The 23,271-nt window shown below is 49.7% G+C and overlaps 2 protein-coding genes across 6 annotated transcripts in view; one reads left to right on the top strand and one right to left on the bottom strand.

Annotated features, from left to right (window-relative positions):
- UBAP2 (ubiquitin associated protein 2) overlaps positions 1 to 21,116 on the top strand; it is a 104,771-nt gene extending 83,655 nt beyond the window's left edge. For 4 of the 5 annotated variants that reach the window (XM_072993000.2, XM_078384172.1, XM_078384174.1 and 1 more), the window contains 8 exons: positions 517 to 567; positions 10,561 to 10,639; positions 11,419 to 11,633; positions 13,969 to 14,068; positions 15,785 to 15,892; positions 17,532 to 17,599; positions 18,184 to 18,375; positions 20,768 to 21,116. In XM_072993000.2, coding sequence (XP_072849101.2) covers positions 517 to 567; positions 10,561 to 10,639; positions 11,419 to 11,633; positions 13,969 to 14,068; positions 15,785 to 15,892; positions 17,532 to 17,599; positions 18,184 to 18,375; positions 20,768 to 20,863 — 909 coding nt within the window. In that variant the 3' untranslated portion in view covers positions 20,864 to 21,116. The remainder of the gene's footprint in view (positions 1 to 516; positions 568 to 10,560; positions 10,640 to 11,418; positions 11,634 to 13,968; positions 14,069 to 15,784; positions 15,893 to 17,531; positions 17,600 to 18,183; positions 18,376 to 20,767) is intronic. The other variant, XM_072992999.2, reaches the window with a different exon arrangement.
- LOC110080479 (interferon omega-1) lies at positions 435 to 9,218 on the bottom strand. The gene is made up of 2 exons (XM_020796425.3): positions 6,268 to 9,218; positions 435 to 6,128 (listed from the first exon to the last, which is right to left on the bottom strand). Exons 1-2 carry the CDS (start codon positions 6,660 to 6,662, stop codon positions 5,876 to 5,878), a joined length of 648 nt encoding a protein of 215 aa, XP_020652084.3. The 5' UTR covers positions 6,663 to 9,218; the 3' UTR covers positions 435 to 5,875.
- Positions 21,117 to 23,271: the final 2,155 nt, after the last annotated feature.

The following is a 23,271-nucleotide window of genomic DNA, read 5'->3' as shown; positions in this document are numbered from 1 at the left end:
CCAAGTGACTTTACCAACAGCAGTGGATTTTCAGTAATTAAAAGGCTCTCTTGCTCCCATCCTGGAGCTCCTGACAGCGTCCCCTTGACAGAATGGTTATCATAGGAGCCTCAGGACCTCAGCGGTCAGATATCATTCATTATTTTGTTTCTGAAAAATCACCGTGGCTAATGACATCATGAGCCTTAGCTCCGCGGACAGAATTTCAGCCAGTTTTAATTGTTAATTGGATCCAAAAAGATCCATTTTATTATGGGCAGTAACTCAAACTTTGTTGCACTTTATAGTGTAAACTGTCATCAAGTTTGAGGCTCAGAGCATCACAGTTCTTAACACGGCTGCTGTTCACCAAGATAGCATCAACTGAATTAACCATCTCATTATCTTAGCATTTTGGGTTGTTTTTTTACATGATTGGCTTGACACACACAGGCTTTTTAACCTAAGTAATTGAATGGGAGCATTACTTCTTCACATTTCTGTTTGTATGTTTCTCTTATTCTCTCTGTCTTCAAGCAGATTTATGGTTATGATGATCTCCAGATGCTCCAGTCCCGGCTGCCAATGGTAGGTGGCATTTCCTAATGTGTTTTTTTTTTCTGTGTGTGGTTTCAATGAACCAGTTGGTGTTTTTGCTAAGGATGAGACTTTCAATAGTGCTCCTATCTCAAGAGCAGCTCATTTGTTTCCCCAGAGCCTTGGGAGAAAAGCTTTACTTTAAGAATAAGGGCAGGATCCCAGCCTTTGTTGTAGAATGCTTCCACTAAAAGTCTGGAAATGCAAAAAAGGATATGAGATTTCTCCCTGGTATTAAGGTGGCTCCTTTTTTGTACTGTTTGGCGCCTACGTTTACATGTCTGCACCTGTTTCTTTAATTTCTCACTAGAGGCGATTTGGTTCTGACTTTTGCTTAGAGAGGTCTTAATTGCAATTAATCAAACTGTTCTGAACATGTGTCAGCTTCAGACATACCCGTTTGGAGAAGGTCTGTAGGAACGTCCTAAGACAATGTAAAGGTCCACATTGTCGTAATGGCCCACATTGTCCAGATTTTTTTTGCCATCCCCTTCCCTAACTGCGAATGCTTTCGAATGTTTAAAAAGAATACCTTTTGAATAAGATCTAGTTCATTTAAAGGAGCCAACGTTCTGAAGACCTATAGATGACATTTATGAAATGAACAAAGAGCTTTATGCTTCGAAGCTGGAATCTGCAAAGGACACGCACTGTGTTAGATGATAAAGAGGTAGTGGTTCAGTCTGGCATATGTGGAAGGCAGGTGCCAGCTGGATTTTCCAAACCTTCAGCTTGTAAATGAGTTGTCAGCCATGATCTGCGATGCCATTCTGAAAATAGGTGCAAACTGACTTACGAAGTGGGTAAAGAAAGCACGAACTGGCAGGTGTACCAGTGCTGGATCTGTTGATTTTGGCAAGGTAGTCTGTGGTGCATTAGCCTGGAGGTAGGAAGGAAGCTCTTGCCTTCAAAACACCAACCCCATGACTAGTGTGTAAACCTTACGGTAATGGATCAGTGTGGTTGTAGGTGCTGGGGGCTCACGGGGAAACACTGAGCATATCACTTTGCAGAGAATCTGGCTGGCTTTGTATGGGTGGCCACTGACTTGGCCTTGACATTCCATGCTTCTGTTTGCTTTGCACAGAAATGGATGGTTACGATGGGAATCCTGAAGGTTTTTGTTTAGTGTGTGAAAAGCCATATACATTGTATGTCATATGCCATCGAGTGACATTTGATAAATACGATCTTCAGAGTGTATGAGGGTAACTAAAGAAGTGGGTTTACCATTTCCTCTCTCCCCGACCCCCAGGGGTTTCCCTCGCCAAGTAGGGCTTGAACCCACAGGTGTCCTGAGTTCTAATCTGTTACTCTCTCCACTATCTCACATGGGTTCTCGCGGGTTGTGTAGGACACAATAGATCGGATGCTCTGTACTGGAGGTTGGCCGTCTCAGTCTGGATGGTGTTCTTGTTTAGTCGTTAAGTCGTGTCTGACTCTTCGTGACCCCATGGACCAGAGCAGGCCAGGCCCTCCTGTCTTCCACGGCCTCCCGGAGAGTTGGGTCAAATTCATGTTGGTCGCTTCGGTGACCCTGTCCAACCATCTTGTCCTCCGTCATCTCCTTCTCCTCCTGCCTTCACACTTTCCCAACATCAGGGTCTTTTCCAGGGAGTCTTCTTTTCTCCTGAGATGGCCAAACTATTGGAGCCTCAGCTTCAGGATCCGTCCTTTCAGTGAGCACTCAGGGTTGATTTCCTTCAGAACGGATAGGTTTGTTCTCCTTGCAGTCCAGGGGATGGTATTAGTACCATCTTTCTTTCTCTGAAGTGGGATTGTAACTTGTCAGATTGCAATCTGTTTTTAGGGACTGGGAGGTCCTTGAATTCCAATAAGCTCTGGAGAATTAGCTGGTCTCTGGGCTAGCTGTGATTTGAATAGGCAAATTGGCCAGGGATTTGAACACCATTTCCATTCCAAGGCAGCCACATTTTCCTCTGCAAAAGCACCAGTGGCAGAACATTCAGGACGAATCCAGCCCAGTTCCAGTCTGTGCTTTTGAGTATGTCCTCGGGATGACACCCAGCCACCTGTGTTGCATCTGGACAGAGCCATTGGGTGGAGTTATTTAGGATGGGCCCTCTTCATTTATTCATTGATTTGGAAAAGATCCTTCTGTGACCTAACAGCCAAGCTTCTAGGTTAACTTGGCAGGAGTAACTGAAATGGTCAACTCCTTTAAACTGTTTTTAGTGCTGCTGATCCATTTTACAATCATTAAACAACACACTGTGGATTATGCTGCTGAACCCTGGACCGCCAGCCTTCTGTGTCACACTGGCAAGACATTTCTCTAGACCAGGTGTTCATTTAAATTTTTTAAAAGGCTTTATGGCTTTGTTTTTTAGGTTACCTTCTGTAATAAAAGGGCATTAAATCAACCTCTGAGCCCCAAACATTCAAATTAATTGGACTGTTTTGAGACAGCTCCTCTTGCTCTGGAGGTCATGGAGTCAATTAGCAAGACTTTACTTGCTTGATGTCTTAATGGCATTTCTTGCTGTCTGAAGCCGTAAGAAAATCCTAGATTCTGGCTCTGGATCAAAGTGTGAAGAAACTTCTTTAAAAGACCTTTTCAAACTGTTTAGTTTCAAGTGGCCAAGCAGGTTTTTGTTCCATAGATTAAAACAAAAAGAAGCTTCTTTGTTTGTTTCTCTGAGCAAACAATTTCCTGTGTTACTTTCAGAGATAATAAACGAAGGTAAGAAGAAACAGGACAACATCTAATGGGCTGTGCCTTGGCCTCTAATTTTCTTTTGGACTGTTAAGAATCAAATGGATCGTCTGCTCACACCTCCACCCTAATTGGCTTCTGTCTCACTTTTAACTAGGGGGACAAAGGTGCAGTTTATAAACAGCTAACTGGTGTTAAACTTGCAGGCAGAAATGTGATTTTCATCTGTTTCCCTCTGATTCTTGTATGTTGATTCTTCATCTCCTAGGCTGATTATTCCTGGTTTATTCTCTGTGATTTAAGTACATCCTATTTGTCTGTCTGTCTGTTTCTTTCTCTCTCTCTCTCCTTCCTTCCTTCCTTCCTTCCTTCCTTTCTTTCTTTCTTTCTTTCTTTCTTTCTTTCTTTCTTTCTTTCTTTCTTTCTTTCTTTCTTTCTTTCTTTCTTTCTTTCTTTCTTTCTCTCTTTCTCTCTTTCTCTCTTTCTTTCTCTCTCTCTCTCGCAAAAAGAACCAAGGTGGCTTACATCACTAAAAGACTATATTTTTTAATGACGTTGGAGTGTTGTGTCATCACTGTGCAGACGACACCCAGCTCTGTCTGTGCTTCCACCCCTTCTGCCGTGAATGCTGTCCGATTCCTTGAGTGCTGTTTGGCTCCGCGCTGGAGTGGACAGGGGCCAACAGACTGAAATTGAACGCGGACAAGATGGAGGTCCTCTGGGTGCAGGTTCCTACTGCCCGTGGATGGGGGGAGGCTCCCTCTCCTCTGTAGGGAGGGCACTCTAAAGAGAGCTTCGCAGCTTGGGTGTCCGTTTGGACCCAGCTCGGTCCATCGACACCAAAATGGTGTCTGTCCTTCGGCCTGCCTGCTTCCATCTAAGGCAGATTGCCCAGCTGCATCAAGGATAGATGGCTGCAATGTCCTCTACGTGGGGCTGCCCATGAGACTCCTATGGAAACCTCAACAGGCCCCAGAATATGGCAGCCAGGTTAGTGAGAGAAGTTCGTAAATAGCTGCCCATCTCCCCAGTACGGACCGCCTTGCACTGGTAATGGGTCTGTTTCCATATCAGCTCCAAGGGGGGCTGGCTTTGACCTTTAAAGCCCTAAATAGTTGGGGCCTCGGTACATGGCAGAATGCCTGTTTCTTACCCCTACAATCCCAGGTGGGGTGGCTGAGGACAGCCCCTCCGAGGGAGCCCCGAAAGGGTTTTACGAGGAGCAGGGCCTCCTTGGTGGTTGCTCCTCAGCTTGAGAATGAGCTGCCACCTGAAATTCACTTGACTCCCTCCCTCTCTTGGTGACCTCTAAGAAATCCCTCAAAAACCTTCTTAGTCCCACAGGCTTTCTGAGATATTCCATCTGATTAGCCTGCTGAGATGATTAGCCTGTGGTTTTTAACTGCCATCTGTTTTCAAACATAATGTTAATTTTAACGTTAATGTTTTACTTTTAATTGTGTGTATGATGTTGTATGTTGTTGTCATGGTTGTACACGGCCCAGAGTTGATCATTGGTCAGATGGGTGGCATGTGAATGAGTGAGTAAGCGAATGAATGAATGAATGAATGAATGAATGAATGAATGAATGAATGAATGAATGAATATTTAAAGCTAAAAACAGTGAGTATGTAAATACTAAAAAAAAAAACACAAGCATCACTCTTAAGAAAATGTAAACAAAAGCAAAAAAGACATTTAAAAGCAGCAAGGCACAACCATCCATTTAAAAAAAACATTCAGGCAGCCAGTAATTAAAAGGAAACCTTGTTCTGAAGAGAAAGGTCTTTGCCTGCTTGCAGGAGGACAGCAAAGATGGGGCCAGCCCTGGGACCTTGTGGGAGGGAGTTCCAGAGTCTAAAGGAGCAGCCACAGAGAAGGCCCTGTCCTGTGTCCCCACCAAATGCACCAGTGAAGGCACACCCAGGCAGGCTTATAAAGGGGGACACTGTCCTTAAGGTAGTTTTCAAATTTACTGCACCAGCAAACTCCCTGGGGTAAGGTGACATGGAAGTCTTCTTCAGAGGGTGTAGGATCTGGGCCATTCAGAGCTTCATTGCCATGTGGCCCAGATCCTACACCCCTTTGAGAAGACTTCCATGTCACCTTTGTTGCCTCCCGTTCTGTTAAACCCTTTGCAGGGAGTCTAGCTACACGGTCCCGTTTTCACTACCTTCCTAGGGATACCCTCTTCTGTTATCATCTTTTTTTTTTTACATCTTTTCTCCAACCCCAAGGTTGGTCTCTGTCCCTGTCCAGGCTCATCATCTGCCAGTGGCTGAGGGTCTTTCGTCGACATATAAAGTATTGCCTAGTTCTTCAGTAGGACACCGTGTGTGTTTCAGGATTGTTTCGTTTTTGTGGGTTTGCGGAAATGTTTTTTTAAATAAACCCTCTAAATAAAACTTGCCAAACAAATCAGCCTTTGAGCACTGTATAGTTTAAAAAAATAAGTGAACCTTTATAACAAATTTCATTAACATATAAAAATGGTAAAAATGAAATAAATAAATAAATAAATAAATAGACAGACAAATAAATAAATAAGGACATGCAAGCGCACAGACAGTTGCAGAACTGGAGACTTTTTGACGCCTCTCGTTCTGCACCGAACTCCAGCCCTACTGAGCCCCAGTGTCCGTTCTCTTCATGAGTATGTCAACGTACATGAAACTCCTCTGGAATTCCAGTTGTAGGCTCTCATAAGCACAAGCTTTGTGTCCCTTCTCTTCGAGGAAAGCTCTGATCCTCTGGAAGTATCGCTTCAGCCCCTGCTTGTTCGCCCGTTCATATTTGCTCCTTCCCCAGGTGACTTGTCTTTCCTCGAGACACCTTTGGATGCTTTCCGTTTGTGCAAACAGCCCGTTGAGAAACCTGTAATCATAAAACAGTGGAGTTGAAAGAGACGGGCCAGCTTCGTCCGGCCTCTCGCCCACCGCATGGGCAGCATCCGCCCCTTTGCGCCTTCCCTTATAAACCGAAGTGACGGGTGTTGTAAAGAGCACGGACTGACCTGTCTCTGAAGAGTGGGGTTTCCCAGCTGGTCTTCAGCCGGTCGCTGCTCAGGATGGCCAAAAACCCGCTTAGTATATCTTTTGCGGCGAGCCACGAGTCTTGTGTTTTCAGGGTCTCTGCAGGAAAGTTGAAGTCGGGCGCCTGCTCCCGGCACCTTGGCGAGAACTTTGAGATCATCTTTTCCAGCTGTTTTAGGCTCTCCCGATTAAATCTTTCCTGCTGCAGTTTCAGGAAGTTGCAGTCCAGAGCTGCAGCTTGAGCAGAGAGCACCAGTCCCAGGTAAAGGAGCGCGGCAGGGGTTGCAGACGATTTGAGTGCCATGGCAGTCTTTCCTGGAGCAGCCAGAGCCGGTCCTGTTCTGTGAGCCAGCCTTGCAATGTGCTCCTCTTCCATCTTCCTCTATTTATTTTGTGGGACATGTTTTCATTCATCATTTTCTTAGGTCCTCTCGAATTCCCCTGGTTTCATTTTCGCTTTCCACTTTCTGAGTCTTAACTTTTTTTGTGGTCCCTCCACTCATCAAGCTGTTTTCAGCTCTTGATCCTGTGCTGACTCTGAAGGTGTTTTACTTACCCCCCCAACTGCCCCAGCCCCCCCCCCCAAACAGGCACATATTGTCAATATTCCAGCAGCCTGGTCTACATTTTCTTGTACATGAAAGAGCCAAGTATATTCCCTTTATTTGGGGATGAACAATAATAGCAAACCATGTTCTGCCTATCAATCTTGTTTCTTGATATGAATTTTAAGCCATTCACCTGTTCAGGTAGATTTATTATTGGAGGAAGGTGTCTCAGCCATACTGGAAAATCAACAAGACCATTGGATTCCTAATTATGGTGTCTGGAGGTAAAAACTGGCCAGTGAAGAAAACTACCAGGGTGGGGGGGGGAGATGTTTGTTCATTTGAAATACAGGGGAGGGGGGAATTTAATGAAAACCCTCATCTGCTGGAAAGACAAATAAGGAGGGGGTTCTAGATTAAGTCAAGCCTGGACTCTCCCTAGAAGCAAAAATGGCAAAGCGGAGGCTGTTGTACTTTGGGCACAACATGAGAAGGCAAGACTTGCTGGTAAAGACAGTAATGTTGGGAAAAGTGGAAGGCAGCAGGAAAAGAGGAACAGGAAATATGAGACAGACTCACCCCTAAAGAAAGCCACAGCCTAGGTATTCTTTCTGCGAAGCTGCACTCCATAATTAAATAAGAGGAAATATCTTAAGAAACAGGCACAAAAACATTTAAGTGATTCTAAGTTTGAGATTATGAAAAACAAGAGAGGAAGCCAAAGCCTTGATTGAGTTTGCAAACAGCTGATTAAGGCTGTTGACGGGATCTTTCGAGGGTCACCCATTCACAGGATTGGCAACGTGGTAGAGAACTATGAAATGAGTGTGCCGCCTTTAAAACATTTGCCTTAAGAGGAGGGCTTGCATGCATCCAGGAACATAGCGGTCTCGTGGCTTTAGGAGGGGGTGCAGGATAATAATACCTTTTCTGGCTTCTTCCTCCCTTCTGGAAGGCAAGTGCCCACACCAGGAGCCCCGCCCCACCCTCCACTGGTGTATCTGCCCCACATGCTAAGACTTGCCACAAGAGGAAGAGGGAAGAGCAGCCGCCGGTGGTGCTCAAATAAACCTTGGAGGCTCCTTTTGCAAACACATAAAGGCACATCGCAAGCAGTGAAGGGGAATTTTGCCAGTGTGGGCAAACGCCCCCCCCCCCCGGTATTTGGCATGTGGTGGGGTCATTGTGCCTAATCTCGGAGGTTAAGGGGCAGGTAGATCATCTCAGCTCAGCCCCTTCCCCGAAATGGTCAGACTGTGTGACCCAAGGTTAAGAGGACGCATGGGATGGCAGCGAAGGGGGGGCGGAGGTGGAAAAGCAAAACGGAAACAGCAGCAGGAAATGGGAGTTTGGGCAGCGACCACACCTCAAGAGGTATGAAGATCCGTAACCCTGAAGCACTCGCACTCGCACGCAGGACTGGTTGCAACAGGCCAGTTCCAACAGCAGGAGCAGAACCGTTTTCCTCGTGTCCCATCTTCCCCCCCCCCCTTTCCCCTTTGGAGCACCTGCAAGAGGTCACGAATCCGGCTGAATTATTTCATTGCAAAGTCGCAGGACGAAGGCGTTGGATTTGCAAAAAACAAAAACAAAACTCTTTTTATCTTAAAATAGGGTTCCCTTCTAAATGTTATGATTGGTTCATAATCTTGGGATTGGGTTAATTTTTTAAAGAAATAGGTAACTCAAAAGTGGCCCCATAATCTCAAATATATGTTGAAAGCAAATCTTTGGCATGCATGTATGTTTTTTTTTTAAATATTAAAAATATCATTACTGTTCAGGCGTTTGGTATAGTTCCAGCTTATAAAAAGCCCCCCCCCTTTAGCCAGGAGAAGCTGGTTTTTATTTCGTTTTCATTTTATTTTTATTTCTATGCCACCTTTCCCCCCCATAAGGCAGCTCAAAACAATTAAAACCATACAATAATGAGTGAACACAGCTATATCTTAAAATCAGTTTTTAAAACATTAAAAAAATATTTTTGGAAACATCTAAATTTTAAAGAAAACCAGAGCATTCCCTAAACCCCCACCTTTTGTTTAAAAGCTGGCTTGAAAAGGGAGGTTTTTGCCTGAGGGTGGAGGGGACCAGAGGGAGGGGGCCAGCCTGACTTTTTGGGGAGGCAGCTCACCCCCAGAGCCTGGGAGCAGCCACGGAGAAGCCGCCCCCCCCCTCTCGTGTCCTCACCAAACAAGCTTGGGAAGGTGGTGGAACCGAGAGAAGGGCTTCTTCCCAAGAAGATGGTTAGAAGCCACCTAGGCTCATACGGAAGGAGACGGTCCTTCAAATAGTTGGGCGCTTTCCTTTGCCACGTGGTGGTGGTGGTGGATCCCCCCTGGATTCTTGGCCGTCTCTCCTGAATTTGGAAACCAGGAAAGCCGAGAGTTTTGCAGCTGACATAGTGAAAGCAGAACTGGCTGGAAACCAAACCTGGGAAATCCAAATATGGTCAGGGAGGGAGGGAGGGAGGGAGGGCTTGGCCCTTCCGTCGCTTTGTTCCTTCGTTTTCCTATAGAGACTCCCCTGGGGCCAAGAGCCAACAATGAGGTCAGGGAGCTAATTAGGATGCTTAGGCTTTCGCTCTCATTATTTTGGCAGATTTACACGTCCGGGTTTGTTTCTCTAGCAATCCCTATCGGTGCAAGGTCAGAAAGGCAAGGAAAAGGAGGTGGACCCAGGACACCCCACCAAATAATAGCTTGGGGCAGTTTGCCTTTTTTTTTTTTTTTTGCACCCAAAAAGATGCTTTGTGCTTCCAAAATCTTTGCTTTTCCATCTGTCCTGCTCTGCATTCTGGTTTCTCTGGTAAAGGGGGGGGGGCTGCTAAAAAGGCCTGGGGACCTGCCTGGATCTCTGAAGGAGGGCCGCTCCTTGTATAAACCTTTCCCAATCACTAAGATGTCCTTGGGGGGGGGGGGGGGGCTGCTGCTCTGCATCCCACCATTGAGAACAGTCCGCTATGTGCAGATGCAGGGGAGGGCTTTTTTTGCCAACCGTGGCACGCCCTCCCCTTGGAGGCTGGATCGGCACCGACATTGGCATCATTACCGTGCCAAGTCAAGATGAATGTATTTATTTGAGCCTTTTTCGGGGGGGGGGGGAGGGTTGAGGATCATGGCCTGCGCAGGTTTTGGTACAATGGTTTAAATTTGAATGTTACAATGTTGTGTTTGTTTATACGGCGTAGTAACATTTGAGATCCTGTGACATAGGATGGGCTATAAATGCTTAAATAAAATAAATAAAAAGGAAGGGATGGCAAAAAAAAAAAATCTTGCAGATCCAGTTCTGCTGAATTATTTAATCCATTTCTGAACCACTTCCTGTTTTTAACAACACTGCTACAGTTTCAACCAAAAACTAAAAATGGCTAATGTGCTTTTTCTTTTCTTTTTAAATTCATCAGTAGTAGGCATTGCATTGTAAAGCAAGGTTTAAACATTTATTCTGTACAGATTAAAAATGTGCCCAGTGTATATGGTAAGGTTCTTTCTTGAACAGGATTCAGTGGATAGTTGAGCTTTGGTGAATAAGTTGTTTCCAGAATAATGTGATCTTAGGGAAAGGCCTCTGCAGAACTTAGAATGGGGATTTGTTATTTTCCTTGCAAGTCCTCCTGCCTTCTTGCCGGCCCTCCAAATGCGGGCAGTCAGGAGATGCTAGCTGGTTTCATTCTGGCTCTAAAGTTTAAAACCCAGCGTTCTGGTCTTTCTTTTTCTCCAGGATTACTACGGAATTACATTCCCGGCCCCGGCAACTTTGACAGGCAGAGAAGGGAGCCTTGCTAACAATGTTTACTCAGGTGAGAAGAAGCTCTGAGACGGCTCTGGGGTCGGGCGGTTGGAGATCTTAGGTGCGTTCGTCTGTCTCAGCAAGACCACCGTCAAGGAGCTTTGTGGGACTCGGAAGGCCACCAACTTACATCGGACTCAGGCTTTCGTGGAGAGCCGTCCATCTGCTGAGAGGGGATCTTGCAACTTCCAAACAGCTGTTCTTCAATGACCGCTGGTCAGATGACCGATTGTCAAGGGGTTTTGCATTTTTGCCCCCCCCCACCCTCAACCTGCTCACAGCGGTGTGCAGAAATATCTGCCCATTCAGTTCTCTAAGGGGTCAGTGAACACCTCGGCTACATAAACGTGGCTGGTACCAAAAGATTCTTTGTTTTTCACTGCACGGCTGCCGTCCCCTCTCTGGCTGTCAGACTTCGCACGGAGCGTGAGGCTCCAAGCAGTCCTGAGCCAAGCTCCTGTATTGAATTTTGCAACAGGCACCGCTGTTATGGTGGAGGGCGGGAGGAAGGTATAAACGGCAAGAGAAAGAAAGAGAGGTCCCTGCAGGCAATCAACCCGAGGGGCAAACGGTTCCCAGGCTTTAATTTACTGCTGGACAAACCATAGTTGTTTGAGGAAATGTCGGTGGCAACTCAGACACCGTTTGGGACCGAAGTGTTGGAAGGGTGCTGCCATGTTGGGTCGGCCCGCACCGCGTAGGAGGCCACCCTAGCCGCCGCCTCCCCTGGATGGCAAACAGCGCTCTGATCCCTGGGCTCTGCTTCATGGTGCTTTTCCTCCCCCGCAGGTGATGTCACGAAATTCGGCCGTGGAGATGCTGCCTCGCCCGCCCCCTCGACCACTCTGGCCCAGGCGCAACAGAACCAAACGCAGGCTCACCACACGACTCAGCAGCCTTTTCTCAACCCGGCCCTGCCGCCCGGGTACAGCTACACGGGGCTGCCCTACTACGCCGGCGTTCCCGGAGTCCCCAGTGCTTTCCAGTATGGGCCCACCATGTTTGTAAGTCTCCGCGAGCCCCTTGCGTGCCTGGGCTGGGATTCCTTTCGGACTGTCTTTTCCGGGTCCCTCGGCGCTCAGTCTGGGAGGCTCTCCTCCCGTCCGGCGGGGTTCCAGAGCAGAAGGGATCGCTTGCCGGCGTGATTTGGGAAGACCTACCCTCTCTCACTGTGGGAATATTCCTTCTGTCCTAATTGTCCTTCTGAGATAATCTCCGTTGGGTGGTTTGTGCGCCTCTCTCTATTCAGCATGGGTTAGACCTCATCTAGAGTCCAGAGTCCAGTTCTGGACACTCCATTTTAAGACGCAAGTTTTAAGTTTTGGAAAAGAAAGGTGCTTCAGGGATTTGGTACACTTACTGGGAGAGCCTCGGTGGGTCCTTTCTGATCCACATGAACAAATCATTGAATCATAGAATTGTATGGAACTGGAAGGGGCCTCTTAAGGCCATCCAGTCCAACCCAACCCCCTGCTCAAGGCAGGAATCGAAACCGAAGCTGATCTGAGACATGATTGTCCAGTTTTCTCTTGAAGGCCTCCAGCGTTGGAGCGCTCACCACCTCCCAAAGTCATTGGTTCCCACTGTCATACTGGTTTAACAGGAAGTTTTTCCTGATATTTGGCTAAAATCTGGCTTCCTGTCGCTTGAGCTCCTTAGGAGGTGCCCTGCACTCTCTGATGATGGAGAACAGATCCCGCCCCTCCTCTGGAGGATTAGTTAGATGCAGGATGGGAGGCCCGTTCTGGCTGCTCTGTCAGCCTCTGAAGCTTATCCTGCCAAAGCCCTTTATGTTCACCTCTTGTTCACCCTGAAGCTGTTATTGGCTGCGGCACAAAAGGTCACGTGCCAGCTTTGGACCTCTGGAGCCCCTCTGCATCGTAAATTTAATGGCTATAAACTGAGCTGGCAACCACACATTATTACCCTGAGTTGGGGGCCTGACAAGATATCCCGTAATTTATCTGGAGCGGGGTCAACGGTCAGCATCCCTTTAGAACTTTCGTTTTTCAGGCAGGCAGGGCCACATACACCCTGTGAATGCTGCAAGTGTTATCTGGCTGATTAAGCGACTCAAACACATCCTGTAAGATTGCCCTTGTCAAGGATCCAGGGTTGTCCTCTTTAAATCACTTTCCCCCAAAGCACTAAATTCCATTCTGGTTCGAAATAATATACCTTCTCTCTCTCTCTCTCTCTCTCTCTCTCTCTCTCTCTCTCTCTCTGCTGCTTCCTGCCTCAAGTGGAAGAAACAAACTAGGGAGGGATGTTGGGGGTCTGCCCACAGTCCTCCTTCACATCCCAGCCCATAATACACATAATTCTCTATAAATGACCCATGGCAGGCCCTGTGGGTGCTGCAGGAGGGCCCGGTCATGGTGAAAAGGCCGGTTTGTCCCTCGAAGTCCCGTAAGAAAAGCAAGTGAGATAGAATCAGGAAGTTGGAAGGGGCCTGTAAGCCCATCAACGCCAACCCCGTGATCAATGTAGGAATCCGAATCAGAGGAGGTTGGGCAGATGGTGGTCCTGTCCTCGAATGCCTCCAGTGTTGGAGCGCTCACCACCTCCTGTGGTCATGGGTTCCAGCGTTGTACTGCTCTTAACAGTTAAGGCGTTTTTCCTGATAATCAATCTAAAGCTGGCTTCCTGTTGCTTGAGTCCCTTATTATTAGGTCATGCCGTATCAGTTTCAGGTAGATGCTCACATTTTTGCTGAAAAAAGCCACAGGAGTTGGAAATATTTTTTGGAGGTTTCTGTCCTTGGATGGAGGAGGAAGAATTTGGCCCAGTCTGGAAGGATGCCTGGAAGATTTACATTTAAGGGCCAGAACCCGCTCTGCTTAGCTGACAGGAGGAGGCTCCCAAAGACATAACTTTGTGTCCTGTTTTTAAGTGCTCTGAACACAGCAGAACCTGGAGCTCCTTGAGTGCCTGGTTCATGTGTTACCTTCTCCCCCTGAGGAAACTTGTCAACACGCGTGAACCCAAGACTTTTTTTAATCTGTGAGAAGAGCCAAGCCTGCTTGGGTGAGGCTTGCTCTTTTTCACAAGCCATCTCCAGAAGGTGGGATCCTGCTCTCTCTGAGCAGCAGCAGAGTAGTAGCTCTTGTGACTTGGAACACCTCCTGACAAAGAGCAGCTTCTCTCAGCCGTGCGTCTTTTTTTTCCCCCCCAACCCAACACCTGTGAGCCGCTGGGGTCTCTCTCCCCACTCCCAGCAGTGAGACACACCACCTCCTTGGGAGAAGGAGCCGCTCCTGCTTGGTTGCCTGGGTTGGGGGGCTTCCGCTTGTAGCCGCTGCTTGTCAGGTGACTCTGCCTCCTTTCCCCTTCCTTCAGGTTCCTCCGGCGTCCGCCAAGCAACACAGCATCAGCTTGAACGCGGCCTCGGCACCCTTCCAGCAGGCGAGCGGCTACAGCCAGCACAGCTATGGGGCAGGTGAGAAGAACAGCTGGTCCTCCCTCTGTCCTCTGTGTGTTTGTGTGTGTCTAGAGGGGACCTAATGGGAGGTTTGTCGGTGGCGGAGCAATGCAGCGAATGGGAGACTTTTGCCACCTTTGCAGGCAAAAAGCGTTGTAGCCAGCGAGAGGCCGCTGTGATGTGGGGCCAGGTCAGAGAAGCAGCCCCTCCGGAGGCTGCCACGGTTGAGCGCTGTTGGGCGTGCAGGTCTTGAGGTCCCCCAGGTCTTAAGGAGGTGCCTGTGAATGCAAGGGATGTTCAAAGGATGGTGGCATTTGGGGAGCCCTCCTCCTGGGCAGAATATGTCCCAGGGCGATGTGACTGCCCTCGTTCGTTCTTGGGCTTCGTGGGGCTGGGGAAGCAGGCGTCCTGGCTCCTCTTGGGCTTCTGCTCTCCCATATATCTTGACAAACCATCCCTGTGTCTCAGGTCTTGGGATGTGGGGATGATGATGATGATGATGATGATGATGGCGTAGGAGGTCACCTTGCTCAAAAGGGAGGCAAGCTCCGAGGTGACTCGGCCCAGGCGAAGCAACGCCGCCTTGCGTAGCCTTGTCTTGAGTTACGTCTTTGATAGGATGGGGGCCCATTCTGTGCTAGGAGTGGGGGGGGGGCTGGTAGCTTTGAAACTCCCCCTTTTGACTCTGAAAAAGGAGGTGGAACTGCTTGCAACCGTCTGTCCCTCAGAGGTTATTCCGTTTGGTGGACATGGTTGGTTCCGCTCGTACTCCTGGCGACCTTCGTACCCAGACGGGGAATAAACAAGACAGTGCCAACAGTGCCATGCTGCTCTTCGTTATAATAGATCCAGAGGAGCCGCTGAGGTTGCTACACCCCTTGATATAAAACAGTAGTTGTGAAGGCTTTCACGGCTAGGATCTAATGGTTGTTGTGGGTTTTTTGGGCTCTTTGGCCGTGTTCTGAAGGTTGTTCTTCCTGACGTTTCGCCAGTCTCTGATGCCTGCCTCTTCAGAGGACAGCACTCTGCCAACTACACCAGAGCACAGAGTGCTGTCCTCTGAAGATGCCCATGGCCACAGAGACTGGCAAACGTCAGGAAGAACAACCTTCAGAACTCAGCCAAAGAGCCCGAAAAACCCACAACAACCCTAAAATTATAGCTTTTCCCTTGGGAAGACTGAGTGGAAGACTTCTAAAAGTTGTTCTTAGCATGACGTTGTTTGTTTGAGAGGGTTTTGTAGCTCTGCATTAGAGATGGGCGCGAACCACCCAGCTGGCAGTTTGTGCGGAATTGTTTTTCAGCCAGATAGGTATTCGGGGCTTCCCGTGGTGGACGCACCCAGGGGAGGCAAGGCAGGAAAGCTGGGGCTGTGCCCCCTGAGGGGACGCCTGCCAGAGGACGTGTGGTCGGGACTCACGGAATGCTTGCTCAGCCAAAAAAACGAACTGGCACGGACTGCGGGTTCAGCTATTTATTTATTTATTTTATTTATTTATTCGATTTTACCCCGCCCTTGCCTCCTGACCTTCTTCCAAGCGCCGTGTGGAGGAGATCAGCCCCCCCCCCACCTACCCACTCCAAATCCAGACTCACTGGCTGGCAGCTACTCAGCGAGCGGCCACACTTAGCGAGGAGGCGGGGGACCGATCCTGCTCTCCCCGTCTCTGTCTGACCTCACGTGCAAGAGGCACCAATGGGAGTCTCTTTCCCTTTCTTTCCTTTTGCCCCCAGGCTACGAGGACCTCACGCAGGGGACGGCCGCCGGTGACTACAGCAAGGGAGGGTACACGGGCACCTCTCAAGCACAAAACAAGGCCACTGGGAGCGGACCAGGAAAAGGTAAGGGCCCTCAGAGAAGAGGAGAGGCCACTGCGCTGCTTTTCTCCACCCACCCCCCAGCCCCTGGCCCCGGTTGCTTTGGAAAAACTGCAGTAGTCAGTTTCTCTGTCTGTGATGAGCAGTTACATCTCGGATTCAGAGTTCAGAATTGCAGCCTTTGTTTTCAGGATTTTGAAATTTGGAGTTTCTGGATATTTGGAGGTTGGTTACAGTCAATAGGAATACTACACAGTCATTTGTTGTTGTTTAGTCGTTAAGTCGTGTCCGACTCTTCGTGACCCCATGGACCAGAGCACGCCAGGCCCTCCTGTCTTCCACTGCCTCCCGTAGTTGGGTCAAAGTCATGTTGGTCGCTTCAATGACTCTGTCCATCCATCTCGTCCTCTGTCGTCCCCTTCTCCTCTTGCCTTCACACTTTCCTAACATCAGGGTCTTTTCCAGGGAGTCTTCTCTTCTCATGAGATGGCCAAAGGATTGGGGCCTCAGCTTCAGGATCTGTCCTTCCAGTGAGCACTCAGGGTTGATTTCCTTCAAAATGGATAGGTTTGTTCTCCTTGCAGTCCAGGGGACTCTCAAGAGTCTCCTCCAGCACCACAATTCAAAAGCATCAATTCTTTGGTGGTCAGCCTTCTTTATGGTCCAGCTCTCACTTCCCTACATTGCTGCTGGAAAAATCATAGGTTTGACTATGCGGACCTTTGTTGGCAAGGTGATGTCTCTGCTTTTTAAGTTGCTGTCTAGGTTTATCATCACTTTTCTCCCAAGAAGCAGGCATTTTTTAATTTCGAGCCTGCTGTCACCCTCTGCAATGATCTGAACAGTCATTATATCTCCTTTAAAAAGAACCAAACCTTTTTTTAAAGTTCTCCCTGTGCCCTCTGACACTCCCCAGGGATTTTTCCCAACAGTGTGTGGGTGCCCACAGCCAGCCATTCCTCGGCATTGGTCTATGACCGTAACGGGCATCTTGATTGGACCCTCAATGGTGGGAGTGCCGGCGGCACTGTGGGAATGGATGACCGACCCCCTCCCGGGGATTGGGCAGAGGCCCTGGGCCGCCACACTGGCAGACAGGCTGCCCCCCCCCAGGCAGGACCCTGGGGTGGAGGGTAGGAAGGAGCGGCGCCCACGGCCGGGGGCACAGCAGAGAGGAACGAGCAAGCGAGCCCTCCCCGGAGCGGCCATGGAAAGAACAGAGTAGAGGCCGAGGGAGGGGGCCGCAGACGGAAGCCTTCGGGGGGGCAGACTGCACCCCTTCTCTCGCTCTCTTCCCCCTTAAAGGGAACCTTGGTTGACCTTAAGGGAGAGAAGCAGCGTTTCCTCAGAGCCAGGTTCCAGGCGTGAGTGGTGGGGACGGACCGAGCGTCCCCTGCCCGAGAGAGAACACACACTCGCGCGCTCACGCGTTGCGGGGCAAGGCAGCTGTGCCAAGGCTGCCCACAGTCCACCAAGGACTGGAAGGTGTTGAGGTTCTTTTGAGGTTGGGGGCAGGATGAAGTGAGATTGGAAGGAGGCGTTTTAAACCAGGCTGATCGCCAGTCTCTGTGGTTTGGGTTGGCCCAGAGCGTCCTGCCTTCTTGCTTTGGTTTGTTTTCATAGCAGACTCCCATTCCTTCCTCCCCCCCTTTTCCTCCTCCAGGTGTTTCTGTGACCTCAAGTAACACGGGTGTGCCTGATATTAGTGGCTCGGTCTACAACAAGACTCAGGTAAGAGGCTGACCACCCTGCACCCATTCTTTCCTGCCGCCTTTGGCTTCCTCCTTGCTGGCTTTTTGAGTCCCTACTTTTGCTGCTCCTTCGCTGGATCTCTGCAGGGGCTTTTAACACCAAATGGAAATCTGGGGCTGAGCCAGAAATTACACCCTTTGAATCCTGAAAAAAGACGATGGTGCTCTTTGTGGTCTCGTGACCAACTTTCCTCTCAGCCCCATTGCAACCCAACAATTCACGCGACGTCCTTGTTCAAGTCCTTTTAAAAACTCAAAAAGTTTGCTGCTTGGCTTCCGGGAGGCAAGGAAACAACACTGCAAAAACTAAGCCATTGCACCAAGGAAAGCAAAGCCTTAAAACTCACCGCACTAGATAAAGCTGAAACGGAGCCTCTCCCAGTCTCTCTGTATTCTGTTCTGTTCTCTATAACAGACCCCTGACCTGACACGGTGGCTCTGGAAGTCTTGGTTTTCCCCTCTTCGATTCAGGCTCTGGCTGGGTGTTTTGGCCTGATGTGAAAAAACGGGGAGGGATATTTCTGCGCATGCACAGACACCTCTCTCTTCTCCTTTCTCGGCCAGACGTTTGACAAGCAAGGATTCCATGCCGGCACGCCACCCCCGTTCAGCCTGCCGTCGGCCCTCGGCTCCACGGGGCCCCTGAACCCTGGAGGGGCGCCTGGCTACGCCCCGGCTCCCTTCCTTCATATCCTGCCTGCTCATCAGCAGCCTCATTCCCAGATGTTGCATCATCACCTTCAACAAGATGGGCAGGTGAGTCCTGCAACGGCCGGAAAAAACGGGGCAAGGCCCTTTATCCCCGTCTGTGGCCGGAGGGGACTTATGTGAGAGGTTAGTTTCACACCTCTCTCTGTGTAAGCACACACAGATACACTTTTGCGTGCCCTCAAAACGGGGGGGGGGGGGGGTAGCAAACTAGAAGGGCGCTGTAAATGCATTGACATTCATTCATACATGCTGGGAATTGTGCCTGCCAGCTTGAGAAAGACTGTATATAGAGGTTACCTTCTTATATTGGGGAAATGCCTTTAGTTTGGGCAATAGCAGAATCTCCCCCACTTTGATGTTTGGCAGCAGTCCCGTAAAAGACGATCTCTCTCTCTCTCTCTCTCTGCATCTCTGGAACCTAAATTTCAGGGTAATAATGTTGTGCCCCGAGGCCAGTTCATGGGCCACTGCCATGACTTGGACATCCAGACTCAGGGATGAACCAACATCCCAGCTTGTGAGGCTTTGCTTTCATGGAGCGCGGAACGGCAGCGAGTAGCTGGAAAGGGGATCTAGAGGAGTCGATGGTTGAGCTGTAACTTTCACTTCCAGGCACCTTAATATTGAGCAGATGCTTCCTGGTGTCTGGGGTTACAATTCTGGTTAGTGTGGCTTGATGGGCCACATCATCCTCCTGTACAGGGTTATGCTGTAAAGGTGTGTGAGCAGGTCCGTCTTCAGCCGGAGGCGTGCCTTGGTTTTGGGAGGGAAGGAGGAGCGGAGGCGGTTCAGATCTTTTAACACAAGCTTCTTTATTTTTTGAACAGTTCAATTCAACGGTATCAAAAGGATCCAACAAACTTAATTCTGGCAGAACTTTATAAGTCTTAACTCTAACATCAGGGGTCTTCCAATCACTCCTTAAAGAGGGGCCGGACCAAAGCGCTCCCTGTCGGTCATAGGTCTCAAGGGGGTGCTGCTCACGGCACAGACCGTCCCACCACATGGGTGACGAGCCCAGTCCCCCTCGGGTGGTTGCTGGAGAAAAGAGGGACTGGGGCGGATCACCCTCCATCCCCCACGCTGATTGTGTGGGAAAACGACAACCGTCCATTCTAGAGGATCTAACTCCCTCCCTTTCAAGTTGCCCAGGCTAGGTTCGGGTAACAGACCTCCTCCTAGTTGTAGATTCGGAAAGTCTTTTAGGAGACCCGTAGAGTCCTCTAAGAGTCACGCATGGGCTCGGTTTGCACCCCGCGACTCTTTCTTCCCACCGTTGTCAAATTGAATATCCGCGCGCTTTCCCCCTCTTTTATATCCTCCCCTAATATTAGATCCAACTCCTCCCCTTCCTCATCCACTAGACACACCTCTGAGGCTGTTGTGGGATTAACCTTTTCCTGTTCTATCTCTACGGGTATTCCCTCCGCACATCCACTCTCTTCCACCGGGTGTTGCGAGATAGAGGACGGACGGCACGCTGCTCTTCTGTCCTTCACAAGGTGTTAAAACTCTAGGTGTGCATCCTGGGCTCTGAGCCACAGTCAGCAGGAGAAAGCAAGCACGCAGGGTCACAAAAAGAGCTGAAACCCATTTGGTTACCCTCTTCCAGCAGACACCGTTCCAAGCTCTTAACTGGGGAATGAATTTGGCATACTTTGCAGGCAAGGCGTTTGCTCTGCTGCTGGGGCGGAGAGCCTTCCCCTAACAAGGGCATTAGAATTTGCCTGTCTAGTTGCATTTCCAGTCTTCTCCCCCCCCCCCCGAGTTCCGTCTCTGTTAACTGTTGAAGTTGGCCAGTCCACCGAGGGCGCCTACTCTGCTTGTGGGTCCCGTGGGCTGAGGGTTTCACTGCAAGACTAGCACATGCACATGAGCTCATGGGTCCCGGGTTAAATAATGGAGCCCTGGGAAAAGAAGCCCTTGGCTTCTTTTATTATGCTGTTCAGTGGAAAGAGAGCGGTTCCGTGCTGCTCCCAGGAAGGATGCTGGCCGGGCCCCCTCAAGAGTCTCTTAAAAGGCCTCAAGGCTGCTGGCCTTGTAGGACGTGCAGCATGATGTAGATATGATGCAAAGGTGCCTCGCCAGAAAGGGCCCCTGGCTGATCTTGAGGTGCCCTCTCCATTCACCGAGACCAGACACTTCCCCAAGCTCTATTGCAAGGGTGTCGTTTCAGCCCCTTCTTCCTGGAGGGGAGACGTTGCAGACCCAGCTTGGCCCTCCCCTGCAGCTTCTCTGGCACTGAAACCTCAGGCATGACGGAGACGCTTCAAGGGCCCTCCGAGGAAACAGGGCAGGAAGAAACTCCCAAATGGGGGGAGAACGGCAAGACCAGTTCTTTCAGCCCAGGGGGAGGGGGTCCGGCGGCGGTGGTGGGTGACCCTAAAAGAAGGCTGGAGAGCTGCCCCTCTCCCTCGCCTGTTTTGTTTCCTTCCAGGGTGGATCTGGACCGCGCAGCCAGCCGAGCACGATGCAGCAGAAGTCCCAGGCTCCGAAAACCGCCTACGGAACATCTCCCTACTGGACAAACTAACTCCAGACCAGGAAGAAGGGGGAGGCAGGCAGGGAAGAAGGGAGAAATCCAGCCCGTAGCCGGTGGTGCCCTTTTGCAGACTCCCTAACCCCACCCCTGCCAGAAGAACATCTGGGGGAAGGGGAGGGGGAGGCACGATGGAGGGCGGGCAGCCTGACCCCTTCCCCCCGCTTCCTCTATTATTTGCTGTTGTATGTAATATATTTATGTATGTATTTGTAAATGTAATAGAGCCTAACGGTGGTTTCTGCAATTTTTTGGAAGACTGTTTATTTCTTTACTCACCAGGAGGCTCTGACAGGACTCTCCTCTTTCAAGCCCGGGGCAGCTTTCTGTGAATTTTTGTATAGCTCAGAGCACTTCCTATGAATCTGTCAAAGGACAAAATGTGCCATTTTTTAAATTCTTTTTTTGGGGGGGAGGGAACATGGAGGCTTCCAATAGAGAAACAGTTCAGGTGGATGGATGGCAAGGCTTTCGAGAAGAACTGAATGTCTGGCTTCCTCCCCGTTTCCTAGAGTTCCCCCCCCCCCCAGGGAGCCACCAAGAGGCCACATCCCCTTCTGGGGGCTACCACAGGCAGGTGTCCCATGCTCTTGCTACGAAGGGCACAGTCAGTTTTTTTTTTAATTACAAAATTTAAAAACCACAATCAAGCAAACAAAAGCTATGGGGTTCTCCCGTTCCCCCTGCACGGGGGCTATCCTGAGCAGTGCATCATCTGCCCATCAGGATCCGTTCCCTAAGAGGATCCAAAAGCTGGCTTGTGTAGTGTGTGTGTGTCTCAGCACTGGCTTCACTTGAGAGATCACCTATCAAAACCAGGATGGCCACAATTAAGGATGCCTTCTCTCCCCCCCCCCCACCCGCTCCCCGTTCTGCCTCCCTTGGCTTTTTGGGGGGGGAAAGACCGAAGGGGCATGTGGGTATATGGGAAGCGTGGATTCTTCCTGTGTACGTTTTAGAGATTTCTTTTTAGCCCAGACTCCCCCTAATAAAAGTGCTGAGCGCATCAACGGTGTTTGCAGTTTTAGTTTCCAAGAGCCTCCCTGCCCCACCGCAGGTGAATCCTAGCCGCCTGGGAGCTAAAGGGCTCGGAAAGATGCCCGTCTGTGTCTCTCCGGCAAAGGAAAGCTAACATAGTGGCAGATCCTGTTGGCCTCTCTTCCCCACCCCTTGCAATAAGGGTGTGAGTGTACTTTGTGTACTCCATACAACAGTCTTAGAAGATAATTTCACTAGTGCACTGCTTAAATGTGAAATCAGGGTGGGATTAGGAAGCCTCCGGTGAGGGGTGTAAATTGTTCCAGGCATGCTGCCAAGTCACCCCCAAAGATCCAGAGAGGTTTGGCATGCCAACCAGCTCAAGGATGTCTGTCTCCCAACGGGAGAACCATCAGGAAAGAGAAGTCCTTGGACCACAAGGGGGAGAGAAGAGGGCTTGTAGCCCGTGTCCTCCACGCCTAGCTCTTTGGCTCCCCTCAACTGGCCAAGAGGTGGCAAGTCTGAAACAAGAACGTCCTGCTATCCCACCCGGGGTGGGTGTGGGTGTCTCCACCCGGAGAGCCTGGAAAAGCAGGCGGCCAGCTCGCGTGGGGAGGGTGTAAGAAAACACCCTCTACCCACCTCTGCAGACACCCACACAGGTAACCACACTGCTGCTGAAGAAGCAACTGCTTTTGCCACAAGAGACTGGAAGGGCCTCAACGGACGGTCCCAAGAACACAAGGGACAGCTGAGACACCCAATAAAGCTGCGAGCCCAGACAGATTTGCGCACTCGGGACAAGCCTTTTTACATGTGCATTCATAAAATACGTGGTAGGTATTGGCCCGGTCTGCAGAATTCATCCTCCTTCCGTTATTTAGGTATGGAAACAAGAGTCTTGAACAAGCAATGACCGATGATGGTGAACAGAGAGAGGAACACGCTCAGCCTTGTCGTCTTAGCCATCGCATTCAGGCCTTCTGTTCTCTTTTGGTTTTCCGCATTCTTAGAAACATTTGCAGACATAATGCTTTTGACTGGCAGCGGAAGGCCTGGATTTGAAGTGGAGATCTTTCCCCACCCCTGGATTGTCTGAGCTCCCAAAGGCAAGGGATGAGGAGCTATCAGTGAAGCTGCTCGATACCATTCCAGTGACCCTCTTCTGGGGAACCTAGGCATCCAGACAGGGGGGGGGGGCAATTCTTTAAACTCCTCTTTTAAAAGGATAGGTCTGTATGCCTGGTCCTTCCCAGTTCCATCACCCAGTCAGTTTTATTTGTAAGGAGGAGAGGGGGCGGTTTTGGTCTTTCTGCTGCAACTCTAGGGAAGCCGTTAAGTGTCTCTGGGAGCCTTCTCCCTCGTCAGCAGCACCATTATTCCATAGCCCTCAACCACAGTGAACATGCCTACCCTCGTGCTTA

Source organism: Pogona vitticeps, chromosome 2 (genome assembly GCF_051106095.1).
Source record: "Pogona vitticeps strain Pit_001003342236 chromosome 2, PviZW2.1, whole genome shotgun sequence".
NCBI lineage: Eukaryota > Metazoa > Chordata > Lepidosauria > Squamata > Agamidae > Pogona > Pogona vitticeps.
The sequence above is the reverse complement of the archived record's forward strand: the minus strand, read 5'-3'. Positions and strand labels throughout refer to the sequence as shown.